The sequence below is a fragment of the Pristiophorus japonicus genome, chromosome 13, assembly GCF_044704955.1.
Source record: "Pristiophorus japonicus isolate sPriJap1 chromosome 13, sPriJap1.hap1, whole genome shotgun sequence".
Classification (NCBI taxonomy): domain Eukaryota; kingdom Metazoa; phylum Chordata; class Chondrichthyes; family Pristiophoridae; genus Pristiophorus; species Pristiophorus japonicus.
Genome location: NC_091989.1, coordinates 62,552,832 through 62,571,189, shown reverse-complemented (window position 1 = coordinate 62,571,189; position 18,358 = coordinate 62,552,832). Strand labels below are relative to the sequence as shown.

The 18,358-nt window shown below is 45.2% G+C and overlaps 2 protein-coding genes across 3 annotated transcripts in view; one reads left to right on the top strand and one right to left on the bottom strand.

The window, feature by feature from the left end:
- The window catches only part of LOC139278019 (serine/threonine-protein kinase 33-like), a 179,198-nt gene extending 178,943 nt beyond the window's left edge, over window positions 1-255 (top strand). The window contains exon 12 of the mRNA XM_070896678.1: window positions 62-255. Coding sequence (XP_070752779.1) covers window positions 62-228 — 167 coding nt within the window. The 3' untranslated portion in view covers window positions 229-255. The remainder of the gene's footprint in view (window positions 1-61) is intronic.
- Window positions 256-3,665: 3,410 nt separating this feature from the next.
- The window catches only part of arhgef39 (Rho guanine nucleotide exchange factor (GEF) 39), an 88,455-nt gene continuing 73,762 nt past the window's right edge, over window positions 3,666-18,358 (bottom strand). For both annotated transcript variants that reach the window (XM_070896677.1, XM_070896676.1), the window contains exons 11-13: window positions 9,014-9,146; window positions 8,727-8,830; window positions 3,666-6,075 (exon numbers count right to left, since the gene is read on the bottom strand). In XM_070896677.1, coding sequence (XP_070752778.1) covers window positions 6,018-6,075; window positions 8,727-8,830; window positions 9,014-9,146 — 295 coding nt within the window. In that variant the 3' untranslated portion in view covers window positions 3,666-6,017. The remainder of the gene's footprint in view (window positions 6,076-8,726; window positions 8,831-9,013; window positions 9,147-18,358) is intronic.

Genomic DNA, 18,358 nt, shown 5'->3' with positions numbered 1-18,358 from the left:
AGACATTTAATAACTCGAGTAGTAAATGTCCACAACGGTTGTGTGTGTTTTTAGCCAACAGGTTCGAGACTGAAGCGCTATTCCTTCGACAGTTCCCCATTACAGGCCGCCACTGCATCAAAACAAGCAACAAGTTTAAATAGAAAAGCACGGAGAAAGTCTGAATCTGCGGCTAACTCAAAAATATTTAACAAACTGAGCATTCCCAATCCTCCGCTTAAAAGATAACTTTGTTAAGGAGGCCCATCACCAGGTACCCCAGAGAACAGTTGAGGCCAGAGTTCAAACCATCGCACAAAAGCGAACTTTGCAGCAGTTCAGCACTGAATCAAGTCACAACACAATCTTTAATTTACTTACCTGGAGTGTCATTCTTCAAAACAGAGTTCAGCCTCCACCTTTAGATAGGATGTGGGCACCTTTTCATAATGTGTGTGTGTGGTGAGGCAGGCAACACCTGGGGTCCTGTCCCTTTAAGAAACTTGCCTTGGTCAGGTGTTCACACTCACTCTATGGTTTCCACCCTTGGTTATTTTCCTCCCATTACTGATAGCAGATTCCATCTTCCACGGCAGAAATAGAATTTGCCATTCAACACATTCCCACTGTTTGAAATCTGTCCAAATTTTCAACCCTCAAACCAAAAACTGCAGATGCTGGAAATCTGAAAGTTTTAAAAAGAAGGGTCCAAACTGGAGACAATAACTCCTCCCCTGCTCTCCCAGCAAGTGCCGTCTGACCTGCTGAGTGTTTCTAGCATTTGTTTCAAATCTTCCCCAGATAGCCTCTTCGCGAGAGAAGGCCCTTTGACAATTTATTAAGTTTCTCACATTTTACTTTGTAGTTAGTCTATAAGTTCGCATTATGTATTTTTTCCCTTACATCATCTCCAGTAGCTGAAGCATTATTGATCTCCCCAGCTGCCAGCTTACACTAGCTCTTTAAAAATCTGTGCGACTTTTCCAAGTGCGAAGCCTACTTCAGACACAGCATGAAGCCCCCGTGCAACCAAAGGAAGAGTTATTCTTTGCAACGACTTGACTTCTTAATTTGGAAAGCAACTGTTCAGTTGAAGAATGTTTTATTTACTGTTAATCTTATTTGGTATTCAAATTCTTGTCACACTTAAGCATTTGACATCCTGAAAATATGTTTCAATTAGATTAATAAAAATTATAATGCATGTACAATTGTCGCACAATTTGAAACAGTATCACAATTAAATGGATAGAAAATTAAAGGTTATTGTTCAATTTTTGGATTAATAAAACAACCTGAATTATGTTTCCGATATGGAAACCCACTGTGCAAAAATGAGAGATTGCGTTTTCCATCTAATCATTACATGATTAAAATGGAAAGGAAGACAGACAAGAAGGCAAGCATGGAAAATATTTAAAGAGCATCTAATTTCATCCTCAGGTTTCCCCAAAATTCTGTACCCCAAATTATTTTTGAAGTGCAATCACTGTTTTGTAGATAAACATAATAGCCATGAGCACACCAAATGATGAATGTTTGGATACTGGGGCAGATTTTCCTGTAGCAGGGCATCTAACAACGTCTGCCATTAATTAGACATGCCCGTTTAGGATTTTAAATTTTTTACAAGGCAAGTTGCTGAGAGTGCACGGTGATAACAGCGCAGTGAGGGAAACAAGGCATCTGGGACCCGAGGGAACAGATCAAGAAACTGTGCATCTTCTTAACCAATCAGATTTAAGGATCGGAAAATAACAGCAAAGGACTGAGAAGGAAGTGTGAATTAGAATGGGTGAATTCAATGTCAAATCAGATACAGGAAGAGAAATAAAGTGGGGGGGGTGGCGGCAGAAGGAAAGAAAGATTGGATTATTGGAGAGGAAAAAGAGAAAGGAAAAGTAAAAAGAAATTAAGATTCTTCAGTAAAATCTTCGATTTAATACCTGAAGGAATGAGACTCCACACTTGTGCCAGAGGTTAATTGGTCGCAATTATCACGTTGTTAAAAAGGTACTTACGTTTGAAAAGACAGGATTTAACTTTCAGTGGAAAGTTTCGTTTGTCAACTGCGTGTCATTCGATGCATGTCACTGGTGAGGGAGACAGCGAGATGTTTGAGAAACTAACGGTGGAGTGCCGCAACTCGGACAGCAACTTTTGGATATTGGCATTTAACCGTATATCTGCACCTTGCCTGAATTTGCTGTACTATTGGTGCATAAATTACGGTGAGCACAATTAGCCTCACCGTTAATTTGACAGCAAAATCTGACCCAAGCTGTTGTGTTGGCTGAGGTGGAATATTGGCCAGGACATGGGGAGACTCCTTCCTCTTCTTTGAATAGTGCCTCAAGATCTTTCACATCCACCTCGGTAGGCAGGCTTCACTTCCGACAATGTAGCACTTCCTCATGGCTGCACTGTAGTGTCTCGACTGTCTCGGAGGAGAGAGAACAAACAACCTAGCCAAACTGACACTTGAATGAATAAAGCTACAAAATGCTAAATCTCTTCTAAATGGTCACGGAGAGGAATATTGCCCATTTCAAATAAATCCCGATTGCAAATTTATTTCACAGAACTCGAGGAGTGATAGAACAAGTATACTTAGAATTGTCCTTCAAATGGCAGGTCTGAGCATCTTTGGGCCACATCAAATGTGAAATCTTGAAACACCAGAAGCAAAAACAGATTGCTTCAAATACAAATGATTGTCATGCAAATATGCTGTTGGACTGGAATATTGGGAGATGCTATAAATTTGGTTTCTAAATTCAATAGCCATAATTAAAATAAGATACATCTTTTAAATCAAACATTTTGCCCACATGGCTTTGGGAAGATTGTACCACTCAGTTGTTGGTGCCACACGATATACGATGACCAGTGAGTTAAACTTGTTCATTCAGAATCACTGACAACACAGTTATCGTGGTCTCTTGGGTGAGTGAGGGGACAGCTGAAATTTTCCCCAGCCAGGAACCGCCCCATCGACCATCCACACTTCCGATCAGTGAGGCTCCTTGCTGGGCATGAAGGTCAACGAATTAATCCCCATTTATTGTATGGGTACAAAAGTAGACCAATATTAGACAATTGAACCGTGTTGAAATACTGAAAGTTAGTAAATAATGAGCACAAGAATTTATATTTCCCCCTTTTTTTTTTAAAAACAGGCACTATATTCTGCTGGATGTGGGTAGATCAGCTCTTTGCAGACTTCTTCCTCGTTTACAGTTTGCTCGAGTGTGCATGAAACCGGGATCAATTTGCCCCCCCAGTTCTTTCTCCTTTATACAAGGATGTAATTTCCTCCTCAACGCCTCCTCCAAGCAGCTGGGCCAAAATTAGGGACTTACTATGTTGGAATGAGCAGGTGTTAACCCATATCCCACCATGCTATGGCCCAACACATTGGCATCATGATGGATGCACATCTGGTAGCCATTTTACCAGCTCATTTTTGACTACATAGCAAGAAAGACAGTAGATAGGATCGCAGTTCAAAGAACTTTATGAACAAGTTTCAATAAAAATATAAATATTTTAACACAAATCTTGCATACTTGCATCAGCTTTGACTTTTGAAATACAGATAATAAAATGTAATGTTCCCAATTGCTTAGAGCAAAGCAATAATTAATAAACCATAATATAAACACCTTTATTATTCAAAGCAGCATTGCATTTCTTATTATGAACCGATCTTTGCAATTTGACGTTAATCTAGAATATAATGTTTCTGTAAAATCTCTCTCTAGTACAATGTTTTCTATCATTCATTTAACAAAAAGATTCTGCTACATGAAAAAGCGACAAAAAAATATAAGTTGGGCGAACCCGTCACAAAAGGAATTACAAATCTTCTTGAAAATAGCATTTAACGCACTTGCATGTTGAAACTGGACTTCAGATACAGTTTCGGAGAGGTTACGTTTTTCTCGTTGAGATCGAGAACTTCAAATTTGGTTTATGTGACTTTGTGGAACAGATAACTAGCAGTGCAGAACAAAACAGGTCAATATCTTGTAACAAAATCACAGAGGGACCACTGAAGATTTCTTTTTGAAAACTCCATGCAAAAAATCATTTTAACTTCAGCTATTTTTTGTTATTGCAAATAAATCATGTAATAAATGTTAAGAGGCATTTGAGGGGCACTGCAGCTTTTAATCCTTGCTTTCACCCAATATTTCCCCCAATTCCCTACAAGTACTCACGCACGGGCTAGAGTGACAATCAGGCCTAAGAGAATGGGTGCACGTGTTGCTAAAAAGGTGCATTCTCAGCTGAATGATCGTTAAATATTTATAGAAATTTATTAGGCATTATTATGCAGCGCAAATTAACAGCCGTTTTAACAATGACTGAGTCAGGAACATTATACAATTAGCACCAATAAAATCGGTGGATGTGCTGTAATTGGGAACACACATTAAACCATTAATTAAGACTTCTGTTTTGTGATTGAAGGGGATTAGTCCTGGCTCGCAGAATGGGCATTCAGAGACTGCTCATTAAATAAAAATATGTTTGGCATTTTCAGTGGCACAAATATTGCATTAACTCAATCAAAATCACGTTCAGACATATTTGAGTCAGGTTTTCAACTGGGCATTTGCATATTGCTGGAGGATAATGCCAGACAATGAATTGATAACCTCACTCTTTAAATTGCTTCCAACCACAAGAGGAAGCTTCTCTCCTCCATGAGACAGGTTAGATGCAGGAAGAATGTTCCCAATGTTGGGGAAGTCCAGAACCAGAGGTCACAGTCTAAGGATAAGGGGTAAGCCATTTAGGACCGAGATGCGGAGGAACTTCTTCACCCAGAGAGTGGTGAACCTGTGGAATTCTCTACCACAGAAAGTTGTTGAGGCCAATTCATATAAATATATTCAAAAAGGAGTTAGATGAGGTCCTTACTACTAGGGGGATCAAGGGGTATGGCGAGAAAGCAGGAATGGGGTACTGAAGTTGAATGTTCAGCCATGAACTCATTGAATGGCGGTGCAGGCTGGAGGGGCCGAATGGCCTACTCCTGCACCTATTTTCTATGTTTCTATGTCAGGAAATTCGGGCCTTCGCAAGGCTCCGAGCTGGGAGAATATTTACCCCTGCGATGCAAAGACAAATTGGTGCCGTTGCAGATTGGAAAATTCCACACTCGACAACATTTCCCCGGCCCTTTCCTTCAGCATCATCAATGATGGCTTCATACCAAGTCAGCAATGGTTGGAGCAAATGTAGCGTGCGCCACGATAGCTTATTCACATAAAAAATGGTAAATATCACCACACAACCTTTGGGTTACAATCTCGCACATCATTCACCAAGCAGGCCGGATTTAAAGACTACCGCTATTCGTGCCAAACATTTACTGCACTCCAGACTGCTCAACTCTTCAAATTCAATCCACATCAATGGGCCTCTATCCCATATGCTCTTTTGTACTAAAATTGTCGAGCTGTGCTTAGGCCTGTAATTGTGTAAATGCAGCTCCAAATTCCCATTAATTTGCATATGGCTCAAGTTGCTGATATGAACAGACCTTACTATTCCCATTGGCAAAAATCGGTCTTTCCCAACCTCTGGGCCCATTAAATTCAAACAAATAGAGAAGAAGAAAAGTAGTCAAATAAGACTGAACTGCCTGGGGTCGGAGGCCTGGTCTGCCAGGATTTAAGGGCCGCTCCTGATGGAACAGACAACTAAAACCTGTATTAACACCAGCTGGTTGGCTGGCCCTCATTCCCTCCCAGCGGCTGGTACCTCCTTGAGTCAATGGTACTTCATGTTACATAACAGCAGCAGGGCTCAGATAACACAACCTTCTGGATCAGCAGATTTCAAGAGCAGCATCTTCAGTCAGTTTGGTCAACTGAACAGTTATCTCCTAACCATCAGTTCAAGTTCCAGCTCCAGGAATATTACTAGCATTCTTCAAACTAGTCATCTAAACATTGTATGATTGGAATACTAAAAACCACTCTACATATGAAATGGGGTCCAATCCTTGTTGATAAACAGTAACTTTACAGAATGATACAATTGATGCCCGTCTGCTCCATGCTGGGACCAGCATCTTGATGCCTAGAAAAGTCAGAAAGGTTCTCCTTAACAAAAACAACAGTAATGTATTTACACAACATTCTCAAATGGGATGCATTACGACTATTTGTCATATGTTTAGAAGCTAGATGGAATGCGATTCTGGTTTTCACCAATTTTTTTCCCTTCTCGAAAGCATCGATTCCTTGCGGCGATTTAGCTCAAAGATGCTGATCACCCTCAAGTACTTCACCCAATTGCCCACTTTTGACGATAAGGTTTAGTGAGTGTTGGCAGGCAATGCGGGGGGAGGAGAGAGAGAGAGGGAGGAGGCATTATAACTGATGCCCATACACATGGATTCCCCAGTGCAGAAAACGCGGAGGAGTGTGAATGTTACCCGATTTCCCCTCCCTAATGCAGTGGCGTTTAAGGCTAATTACAGTGCCACTCTGACGGAGACCAATCACCGCACTGTGGACCAGAGACTGAGCCTGGGATCTTCGAGCTCGGGACGGCCCAGCTAGTCTCTGTGTAAACGTGTTGAGCCATCGAGCGGTAGAAACATGTTTCAATGTAGCTGTGACGCATCTCAGATCTTTCTTTCACGAGTGAAGCAAAGAACAAACGTTTAGTCGTCTTCGTGTTAAAAGGGAGAAGCAAAAGTAGGTCAAGGTTTTTTCCAAAAACTGTTGAGAGTCTGATAGGCACGTGGCCACCTTGCTCATACATCCAAAACATTTGACCCTCCCTCTAGAAGTAGACAACCTGGGTGGCCAATATATGGTGCTTACATCTAGGAAAGATCTGCAATATGGTGCCTAAATGTGGATCCTTCTGTCGCTACAGAAACCCATTCAAAGCAGCAGTCTAAGTCACCTTGCTCCAATAGCAACTTGGATTTAGGTAGCGCCTTTTATCTAACAAAACATCCCAAAATACTACCTCCCTCCAAGTCCCAGTGAGCCAGCATTCTAAGCTTTGGGAAGATTTTGCGCTGGAAGAGTTCTCTTTGGAGTTGCTCAGGGCCATCTTGGCCAAGGGGAAAATGGAGGTTGGTTCCAGGAGACACACAGGAAAGACCAGGAGCATCCGATCGGGCTCCAGATAGCAGGGGAAATATACCTATGGCGCTGGTGAGTTGCATGGTCTCCACTGGCTGAACTCCAGCAGCATCACTGCACACACTGGGGGGGCCCCACTCTGACCAACAGACAACCAAGTTCTCTGGCCTCAGGCGAGTGCACCCACAGCAAGCGTGGGCACGCCATACTGGACAGATCAGAAGCTACTCAATGGGCTGGTCAATAGTTTGAGAAACTTCGAAGCATGGTGGTGAGTCTCCGTGCTTTTCACGGCGGATCCAAATAAACCCCAGTGGGTAATGATATAGAGAGTTGGAAACAAAGGAAATGCTGGCCAGATGATGCAACTATTCAAAGTTTATATAAAATAAGGGTTGTTTTCATTAGAGCAGAGAAGGCCGAGGAGATTTGACAGAGGTGTTTAAAATCATGACGGGTTTAAGATAGAGTAAATAACAAGAAACTGTTTCCAATGGCTGAAGGGTCAATAACCGGAGGGCACAGATTTAAGGCGATTGGATAAATATTTGAACATTTTAAAAAAAAAGACAGACTTGCATTTATATAGCGTCTTTCACAACCACCAGACGTCTCAAAAGCACTTTACAGCCAATGAAGTACTTTTGGAGAGTAGTCACTGTTGTAATGTGGGAAATGCGGCAGTCAATTTGCGCACAGCAAGCTCCCACAAACAGCAACGTGATAATGACCAAATAATCTGTTTTGTTATGTTGATTGAGGGATAAATATTGGCCAGGACAGCAGGGATAACTCCCCTGCTCTTTTTCGAAAAAGTGCCATGGGATTTTATACGTCCACTTGAGAGGGCAGACGGGGCCTCGGTTTAACGTCTCATCTGAAAGACGGCACCTCCAACAGTGCAGCACTCCCTCAGTACCGCACTGGAGTGTCAGCCTAGGAAGAGCAAATAAAAATGGGGAGCGGTCAATGAAATGGGATTGGAGCAGGCAGTTGAAGAACTGCCTAATGACAATGGGCTAAATAACTTCCTTCTACGCTGTCAATTCTATGGCGGTGTATTTCCACCAGGGTTTTCCCCATCGTTATTTCCCTGAAGACCTACACTCCTGACACCATTTTCCGCTGGGTTTCTCCAGCTCTTGCATCAAAGTTACGGCAGATGGGCAGGAGAAATCACATGGAAATTCTGTGAAAGACTACATAACGTAATTGGCCATGGTCAAGAAACACATAGCGCCACCTCAGAAGCACCAGGGCCTATGCCCAGCTGTGGTGGTGCACGCGCACTCACATCATACTGCGTTCAGGAAGAAAGTACTGCAGAAATTGTAGTTTACAAACCTGCACTGGCAGCCTTAAATAAAGGACCACATTCAGATGCGTGTGCTTTGGAGCCATCTAGTGGAAATGTCAGCAAAGTACAGCGGAGCATTTAGTCATTTAAAAATTCATTAAACCTTTCATCCAAAGGAAGTTGTTTTAAGTTCAAAAGAGTAGGCAGAATGTGTGCGTGTGATGTGGGATCAATAGAACAGTCCGAGTGTGCATTCAGAGAAAGAGCAAAGCAGCACGCTGTGCAATGGTGCATAAACGACTTGGTTCAAATAAAGGAACGATTTAGATTACCTCACGGTGGGATTTGGTGCCAGTCTAATTCTCTTTGCTGCTGCCCCTTTGTTCTTAGGATGGCTGCTTGCTCTCAGGCCTGTCTCTTGGTGTTGATCACCATTCTGTCAGCAAATCAAAAACAAAAAGAAAAGAGGGGCCACTTAGTACGTGGGAGTTTTAACACTGCACAGTCTGTGGTATCCAGTTACTCACGCGCTTTTCAGTGACGATGAATGAACTCCAAGGGCCATCCCTTGGAAGTGGCAGCTTTTAGCCTCCTTCATTTCCAAGAAATGAATTCTTACCAAGCTTCTCTTGCTTCCACTTTTAGGGGTAGTCGAGGAGGTTTTCATTGGCGTTGGGTTTTCGACCGACCGCAAGGGTCTCCTCGCGAGATTGTCCTTCCTCTGGATGACGATAGACCGGGATCGCAACTGCCTGTGTCATTACAAGCAAAACAACATCAATCAGTAATACGTTGCATCTCTTCTGCATTGAACCAAAATAGGCTGGAGAACATTTTAAGTTGCATATTTCTGGCAGGTTGCCGCCATATTTGCTTTAGATGTTATTCGTAACTCGCTAAGCCTTCTTCGGCAGCACCTCCCAAACCCGCGACCTCTACCACCTAGAAGGACAAGGGCAGCAGGTGCATGGGAACACCACCACCTCCAAGTTGCCCTCCAAGTCACACACCATCCTGACTGGGAAATATATTGGCGTTCCTTCAATAGTCGCTGGGTCAAAAGCTGGGAATTCCCTCCCTAACAGCACTGTGGGAGTACCTTCACCACACGGACTGCAGCGGTTCAAGGCGGCAGCTCACCTGCACCTTCTTAAGTGCAGTTAGGAATGGCCAATAAATGCCCACATCCCAGAAATGAAAAAAAAAATTCTCAGGTCATTAATGTTCACTTTGGAAGATCAAAGCTCAAATCCAACTCACAAGACGACAAAAAGGTCTCTGATGTTGGTTTAGGGCTGAAGTAAAAGCTTCCTAAATTATCCTAAATTGGGCGTCTATGCAGAAAGCCGGTGAGGTGGTCACTGTTCTATAACAGCAGTTAACCCCTCAAGAACTGCAGAGGATTGCCACCTTCCACATTCACAGGACGTCCCAAAGTGCTTTACAGCCACTAAATGACTCTTCAAGTGCAGTCACTGTTTTGTCAGCAGATGCAGCAGTAAATTCGCGCACAGCAAGGTCCCACAACAGCTAATGAAATAAATGACCAGTTAATCTGTTTTGATGGTGTGATGTTGTTGGAGGGATGAATCTTGGCCAAGACTGGGAGAATGCCACTGCTTTTCGTTAAATAAAAGTGTTACCGGATCTTTTTTGTCCATTTGAGCGGGGCCTCGGTTTAACGTCTCATCTAAGAGACGGTACCTCAGACAGTGCAGCGCTCCCTCAGTACTGCACTGGAGGATCAGCCTAGATTATGTGCTCGGGTCCTGGAGTGGGGAGAGCTCTGAGTCCAGAGTGCTATCACGGAGATAAGCTGACACTCAAAGATAACAACTGGCAAACGTGAAAACAATATTTATGCTGCATTTCTTTACTTTTTTTGCAGGAAAATGAAATTATTGTGTTTACACCAGTGTATTGCAATCATCATCATAGGCAGTCCCTTGAAGCGAGGATGACTTGTTTCCACGCCAAAAAGGGATGAGTTCACAGGTGTTTCAATGTTCCAGATCCCGAACTAATATTCTAAGATCCTGAACTACATCTTGAAGGGTGGAAGATGCCTGTGCTTGGATTTTATTAACGTGTGGTGGCCGTTGCACACCAGCCACCACACGGGCTTGACAGAGCTGGGTCTTGGTCCAGTGGCAAGGGTTAACCAAGACGACTGGAGACCAGCTCTGCTGCACGGACCTAGTGCGCGCACATATCGTAGTGTGGGCTGGTCCGTGCTGCCCCTGGGCCCTCGCCTCTTCTGGACCTCGAACTCTCGCCTCTCCTGGGACCCGGTCACTACCCTCTACAAAAAACTTGCCGCTCCTTCGCCCCTCCTGTTGTGCCTGCCCGCAGCGCAATCAGCGACCTGGCTTCACAGCAGTCGCCCTCCTGAGCAGCACGCGCTGCTCCCTGTAATGGCCCCGGCCTGCTGATGGATTCAGTGCCATCTTTAAGGGCATGGCATGTAGTGATTATGCTACTGGACTAGTAATCCAGAGGACCGGAATTATAATCCAGAGAACACGAGTTCAAATCCCACCATGGAAGTTTGAGAATCTAAATTGAGTTAAAAGAAATGTGGAAATAAAAAGCTGGATCAGTAAAAGTGACCATGAAGCTGTGGGATTGCCATTAAAACCCAACTGATTCACTAATGCCTTTCAGGGAAGGAAACCGCTGATCTTTTCCAGGTTTGGCCTGTCCCACATAAATGTGATTGAAGTGGCCGAACAAGACAAACAATTGTATGAAACCGCCTCAAAGTATAATAAGAATGACATGGACTGCAGCAGTTCAAATGAAGGCCCACCTCCACCTTCCAAGAACATAATTAGGAGCAATAGGCCATACGAGCCTTTGGGCCATTCAATATGATCATGGCTGATCTTTGAGCTCAACTCCACTTTCCCGCCCGATCCCCATATCCCTCGATTTCCCTAGAGTCCAAACGTCTATCAATTTCAGCCTTGAATATACTCAACAACACAACATCCACAGCCATTTGGGGCAGAGAATTCCAAAGATTCACAACTCAGTGAAGAAATTTCATCTCATCTTAATCTTAAATGGCTGACCCCTTAGGCTGAGATGATCTCCCCTGGTTCTAGACTCTCCAGCCAGGGGAAACAACCTCTCAGCATCTACTGTCAATCTCCCTCAGTATCATTTAAGTTTCAATGAGATCACCTCTCATTCTTCTAAACTCAAGAGTATAGGCCCAAACTACTCAATGTCTCCTCATAGGACAACCCTCTTATCCCAGGGATCAATCGAGTGAACATTCGTTGTACCGCCTCTAAGGCAAGCATGTCCTTTCCGAGATAAGGAAACCAAAACTGTGCACAGTACTCCAGGTGTGGTCTCACCAAAGCCCTGTACAGTTGTAGGACTTCCTTCATCATAGGCAGTTCCTCGGAATCGAGGAGGATTTGCTTCCACTCCCTAAGTGAGTTCTTTGATGGCTGAACAGTGCGATACGGGAGCCACAGACCCGGTTACAGGTGGGACAGACATTCTTCGGGGGAAGGGGTCGGTAGAGCTGGTTTGCCACATGCTCCTTCCGCTGCTTGCGCTTGGCCTCTTCATGCTCCTTGCGTCGAGACTCAAAAAGCTCAACGCCCTCCCTGATGGATTTTCTCCACCTCGGGCAGTCTGCGGCCAGGGTCTCCCAGGTGTCAGTGGTGATGTCGCACTTTACCAGGGAGGCTTTGAGAGTGTTCTTATAACGTTTCCGCTGTCCTCCTTTGGCTCGTTTACCATGAAGGAGCTCCGCATAAAGCATTTGCTTAGGGAGTCTCGTATCTGGCATGCGAACTATGTGGCCTGCCCAGCTAAACTGATCGAGTATGGTCAGTGCTTCAATACTGGGGATGTTAGCCTGGTCGAGGACACTGATGTTGGTGCGCCTGTCCTCCCAGGAGATTTGCAGGATCTTGCGGAGACATCCTTGGTGATATATCTCCAGCGTCTTGAGGTGCCTTCTATACATCGTCCATGCTTCAGACCCATACAGGAGGGCGGGTATTACTACAGCCCTGTAGACCATGAGTTTGGTGGTAGATTTGAGGGCCTGGTCTTCAAACACTCTTTTCCGCAGGCGGCCGAAGGCTGTGCTGGTGCACTGGAGGCGATGCTGAATCTCCGCATCAATGTCTGCCTTTGTTGATAAGAGGCTCCCGAGATATGGGAAATGGTCCACGTTGTCCAGGGCCGCACTGTGGATCTTGATGATTGATGATTGGAGGGCAGTACTCTGCAGCAGTGACAGGTTGGTGAAGGACCTTTGTCTTATGGATGTTAAGTGTAAGGTCCATGCTTTCATATGCCTCAGTGAATACATTGAACTCCAGGATATAGTCAGCCTCCGAAAGTGCACAGACGCAGGTATCGCCCGCGTACTGCAGCTCAATGACAGAGGTTGGGGTGATCTTGGACCTGGCCTGGAGGTTGCGTAGGTTAAACAGATTCCCACTGGTTCTGCAGTTTAATTCCACTCCAGCGGGGAGCTTGTTGACTGTGAGGTGGAGCATGGCGGCGAGGAAGCTTGAGAAGAGGGTTGGGGCGATGACGCAGCCCTGTTTGACCCCGGTCCGGATGTGGATTGGGTCTGTAATGGGATTTCCTTAATCTTGTACTCAAGCCCTCTTGCAATAAAGGCCAACATGCCATTTGCCTTCCTAATTGCTTGCTGTAAGCTGCATGCTAACTGTGTTTCTTGTACAAGGACACCTAAATCTCTCTGAACACCAACATTTAGGGCCCAAGTTTCCACATGATTTGCGCCTGATTTTTTTAGGAGCAACTGGTGGAGAACGGACTATCTTAGAAATCGCAATTCTCCACATTTTTTTTTCTGCAGTTCTAGTCAGGTAGAACAGTTCTAGTTTAGAACAGAATTTTTTCTTCAAAAGGGGGCGTGTCCGGCCACTGACGCCTGATTTGAAAGTTTCCACAGTGAAAACGTACTCCAAACTAAAGTAGAATGGAGCAAGTGAAGATTTTTGTAGAACTGAAAAAACCTGTTCTACACATTAAAAAATCAGGCGCAGGTTACAAATTAGGTGTTCAGAATGAGGTGGGGGGGGGGAAGGGAACTCATTAAATTCTACAATCAATCCTTATTTATACTTTTACAAATATTATACAAATAAATCCAACCTGAATAAACATTTATAAGCAAAGAAAAGATTAAATAAACCATCTTCCTACCTGTGTGAAAGTGCTTCAGCCATCGTTCGAAGGAAACCGGCGTTTGTTGCCGATCAGGGGAGGGAGGGGAAGGAGACAGCAGCTTGTTGCCGCGCAGGGAGGGGAGGGAGGGGAAGGAGACAGCGGCTTGTTGCCGCGCAGGGAGGGGAGGGGAAGGAGACAGCAGCTTGTTGCCGCGCAGGGAGGGGAGGGAGGGGAAGGAGACAGCGGCTTGTTGCCGCGCAGGGGAGGGAGGGGAAGGAGACAGCAGCTTGTTGCCGCGCAGGGGAGGGAGGGGAAGGAGACAGCGGCTTGTTGCCGCGCAGGGGAGGGAGGGGAAGGAGACAGCGGCTTGTTGCCGTGGAGGGGAGGGAGGGGAAGGAGACAGCGGCTTGTTGCCGCGGAGGGGAGGGAGACAGTGAGAAGGGAAGCCTCAGTGCTGATGTGCTGATGGCAATGTGGTTTTATTAAAAAATGTTCAAAAATTAAACAGCTACAAAGAACTACAAAAATGGCCGAGTGCCAATGTTTTTTTCACACTGAGCATGCGCGAATGCTCCAACGCGCATGCGCAGCGTTGCCGGCAGGAAAAAAACTAATTTAAATCGTACCCGCCCCCTCCCACTTACAAAATCGGCGCGAGTGTAGGCTCCGCCCCCCTGGGCGCCGCGCCAAACAGACAAGGAGCTGCAAAGCACTCGAGAATAGCGCGTTTTTTTTCTGGCGCCGTTTTAGGCGCGAAAAACGGGCGCCCAGCTCGGAGGGGTGCCCGTTTTTTATCCTGTGGAAACTTGGGCCCTTAATAGTTTCTCACCATTTAAAAAATATTCTGTTTTTCTATTCTTCCTACCAAAGTGAATAACTTCACATTGCCTCATATTATACTCCACCTGCCACCTTATTGCTCACTCACTTAACCTGTCTATATTACTTTGCCGGCTCTGTGTCCTTCTCACTTACTTTCCCACCTCGCTTTGTATTGTCAGCCAACTTGAATACATTTTCTCGGTCCCTTCATCCAAGTCATGTCATTAATATAGATTGTGAATAGCTGAGGCCCCAGCACTGATCCTTGCGGCTCTCCACTCGTGACAGCCTGCCAACCAGAAAATGGTCCTTTTATCCCAACTCTGTTTTCTATCCATTAAATCAATCCTCTACCCATTCTAATATATTACTCCTAACCCCATGATCCGTTATCTTGCACAGCAACCTTTTACATAGCGCCTTATCGAATGCCTTTGGAAATCCAAATATACTATATCCACTGTTTCGCCTTTATCTACCCTGCTAGATATATCCTCAAAAAACTTGAATAAATTTGTTAAACATGATTTCCCTTTCATAAAACCATGTTGACTTAGAAAATCATAATATGATTAAGCAAAGTGCCCGGTTACCACTTCCTTAATAATGAATTCCAGCATTTTCCCCAAGGACTAATGTCAGGTTAACTGGTCTGTAGTTCCTGGTTTCTCTCTCCCTCTTTTCTTGAATAGCAGGGTTACATTTGCTACCTTCCAATCTGCTGGGACCATTCTAGAATCTGAGGAATTTTGGAAGATCACAACCAATGCATCCATTATCTCTGCAGCCACCTCTTTTAGAGGTGCAAATGTAAGTAGGGATGGGCAATAAATGGCAGGCTTGTCAGTGACACCCACATCCAGAGAATGAATTAAGAATTAAGCTATATTCATCTTTCCAGTTTTTGGTATCATTTTTTTTTGGAACCTGACTGCACTCATTTGTCAAGATACTACAGGTGATTCTGTGATTCAGTGGGGAGTGATGTTCAGAGCGAGCATACCCCGGGTAACCACAGCATTTGCAATTCTTGGTAAAGCGCTTCCTGTGAGTGCTGCTCCCTGCTGGGAGTGCTGGATTGCAGTTACTCCTGTTGCTTAGACTGTCCAGTGGGACTGATTACAACAAAATCCCTGGCCTAGAGTGACCCATTCAAAATATCAAGTCCACAGCTTCGGCCTTCAATATTAGCAGTACTGTGTTCTGATGGGATCCCTCATATGGCACAAAAATAATGGTACTTGTTTTCCACCTGAAAGTTCCATGCGGTTATCATTAAACTGGATCATTGGCTTCAGTCTCTGATGGAGAGACCCTACTAACAGGACAACCTTTGGCCAAGATTAAGAACTTGTACTTTTCTTGCACATAAGCAGAAGAAAGGATAGAGCAAGTATGTTCAAGTGGAGGAAGCTAAGTGATCATGGGATGCAATAAAGGGTTTGGGTCCTGGTGCCAAATGAAAATTGTTTTGATGGATAAATGCACCGAATGATTCCTCAAAATGCAAAGAACAAATGAAGAATTGATCGCTCCTCCAAAGTGGAGCCAAGTAGCAGCTCCTATTCCAGAGGGGAACTCTAATGGTCATTGCTTTGCGTACAACACGAGCCTTGGCATTCAAGTAACTGAAGATCATTCACCTTCCTCAATTACCACGACCACCGTCTTGGTCATATTTGACCTCACTTCAATAATATCCTTCCTCCTCATCTAGTATTCAAAAACTTGACAGCGGTACACAAAGTGGATACTGTTACAGTAGAGAATGAAGAGTTATGTCCAACTTCTCAGACAATAAAGCAGATTACAATGCACCTCATAGTGGAAGAGCCACTCTGAGTGCTGCCAGCGTAAGTGGTCTTATGGTAAATGCAGCGGTAAAATCACTTCCAGCAGAAAATGTGGTCAAGTCTCTGATTTTTCCACTTGGCTAGTCTATAAGCACTCCATACAATGAATTCCCTTTGGGATGGAATGACGCATGTAGGGAAATGTGGCAGCCATTCTGCACCAGTAACCACCTACAGTCAGCAACAAGATGGATATCCAGCTGACCGTTTTTTGGTGGAGTTGGATGAAGGAGAAACACAGGCCAGGACACCAGGAGAGCTTCTTACTCGTCTTCGAATAGTGTCATGGGACCTTTAACACCAACCTGACTCACCAGCTTGGCCCTGGCATAACATCTTATGTGAAACAAAGCACCCTGACAGTTCAATGCCCCCTTACTAGTGCAACAGAGTGTTGGCCCAGATCAGCTCCTGGTATGAATCGCAAACCAAAATTCTAGTGATCAGGCTCCAAATTTCCCCAGCCGCTTAGAGCGGCATATTGCGATGTGGTGCGCAACTTCCTGGGGGGGAAAAAAGTGCCAAAAATCTAACTGTGAATTTGGCCGTTCCCTCGTCATCCGGATCCATCGGCTTCGCGCATCAGAGCCTGGGGGGGCGGAGCTTCGGCCGTGTTTGCTCAGCGCAGCCAGCAGGGGGGCAGGGCTTGGGTACAGCGTGTTGTGTAGTGCCGGCAGGGGCATGCATGACCATTTGAGCGTGTGCGCGTGAGCAATGGGGGGGGGGGGGGGGGGGGTTCAGTTTGCGCGCATGCGCAGTGTAACAGGAAGCTTGGCAATCAGCCAATTAAAGGGAGTGCGTCCTCAGAATAATTGGTTATGGAGCATATATAAAGATGAGGTCTGAATATTGATTTTTGTGTAGCTGAGGGAGTGGAAAGGAGTGCTGGATAGGTGTAAGAGAGGTGTAAGTGTGATCTTTGAACATTACCTGCGTTTGAGTCCAATAGATGAATGGCACAAGAGCGTGTAAGACGAACCAAGAATTTCCTCCATGAGAAAGTGGAGACATTAGTGACTGTAATTGAGGAGAAATGGCTGGAGATGGATATCAGCAAGAGTGGTCCGTCAAAGGTCTTCCCCAAGGAAATGAGGAAAAGATGGAACCTAGTTGCAGAAAAATTCTCCGCTGGGTTCAACACCGCAAGATCGGAAGCCAGTGCAAGAAGAAATGGCAGAATGTTGATCAAGTAGTGAGTGTAAATAATATCTTCATCTTTAAATTGAATTGTAGTGGAAAATGTGAGCACCTGTATGTGTTCCACCCATCAGAAGCGCACCATGTCTGACAATTAATATTTTCATCTTTGCAGAAGAAATTGGCTCACAACAAGAGGGAGAGAACTAGAACAGGAGGAGGGCCGCCAAACTGCACCAACGGTCACCCCTGGAACAGAGGGTTGCTGCCTTGCACCGGCAGAAAAAGAATCAGCTCTGCACAAGCTGAACCCACACACGAGGGTGAGGGGGAGTCATTAAAATGCATAGCCGCCCTTCAAATCAACCTGCTGACTGGCCTGCTACACGTGAGACTACCCATGTCACCCATCCTGCCCCCTCCTGTGCTGCTAACCATTTGACTGTTGTGTTGTCTGTTGCAGAAGAAGATGACACTCCTCAAGATCCTGAGGATCCAGATGTATGCGCTCCAGACCAAGGTGGGTGGGTGGGGGGGGAGAGGAGGGGTCCATGGAAATGTGTGCTCAGGAGAACGCTGACCGCGATATGACCAGTCACTCCTGAGAGGAAGTTAATCAGGTTGTTTCATTGGGTGAGGAGACCAATGCCCTCACAAGATCACTCATTGCAGCTGTCAGTGGGGTGCATGATGAGGTCACAACACTATCGGGTGAAATCTCTGCACTAAGACGGGAAGTCAGAGTGGGCATTTCGGAGGGTGTGCAGACGATGGCAGATGCCATGAGGGAGCTGGCTTCTGCAATAAGGGCACAAAGGCCAGAGACTCAAATGCCACTTCCATTTCACTCAACACATCAACCACTGGTCAGACCCAAGCTGGGCCCCCAACTGCTGCCCCCCCCGCCACCCCCACCACCATCATCACCGACCCTATAAGGAAGTGCGCTTTTCCAGAGATGTGGGTGAGGGATGGGTGCA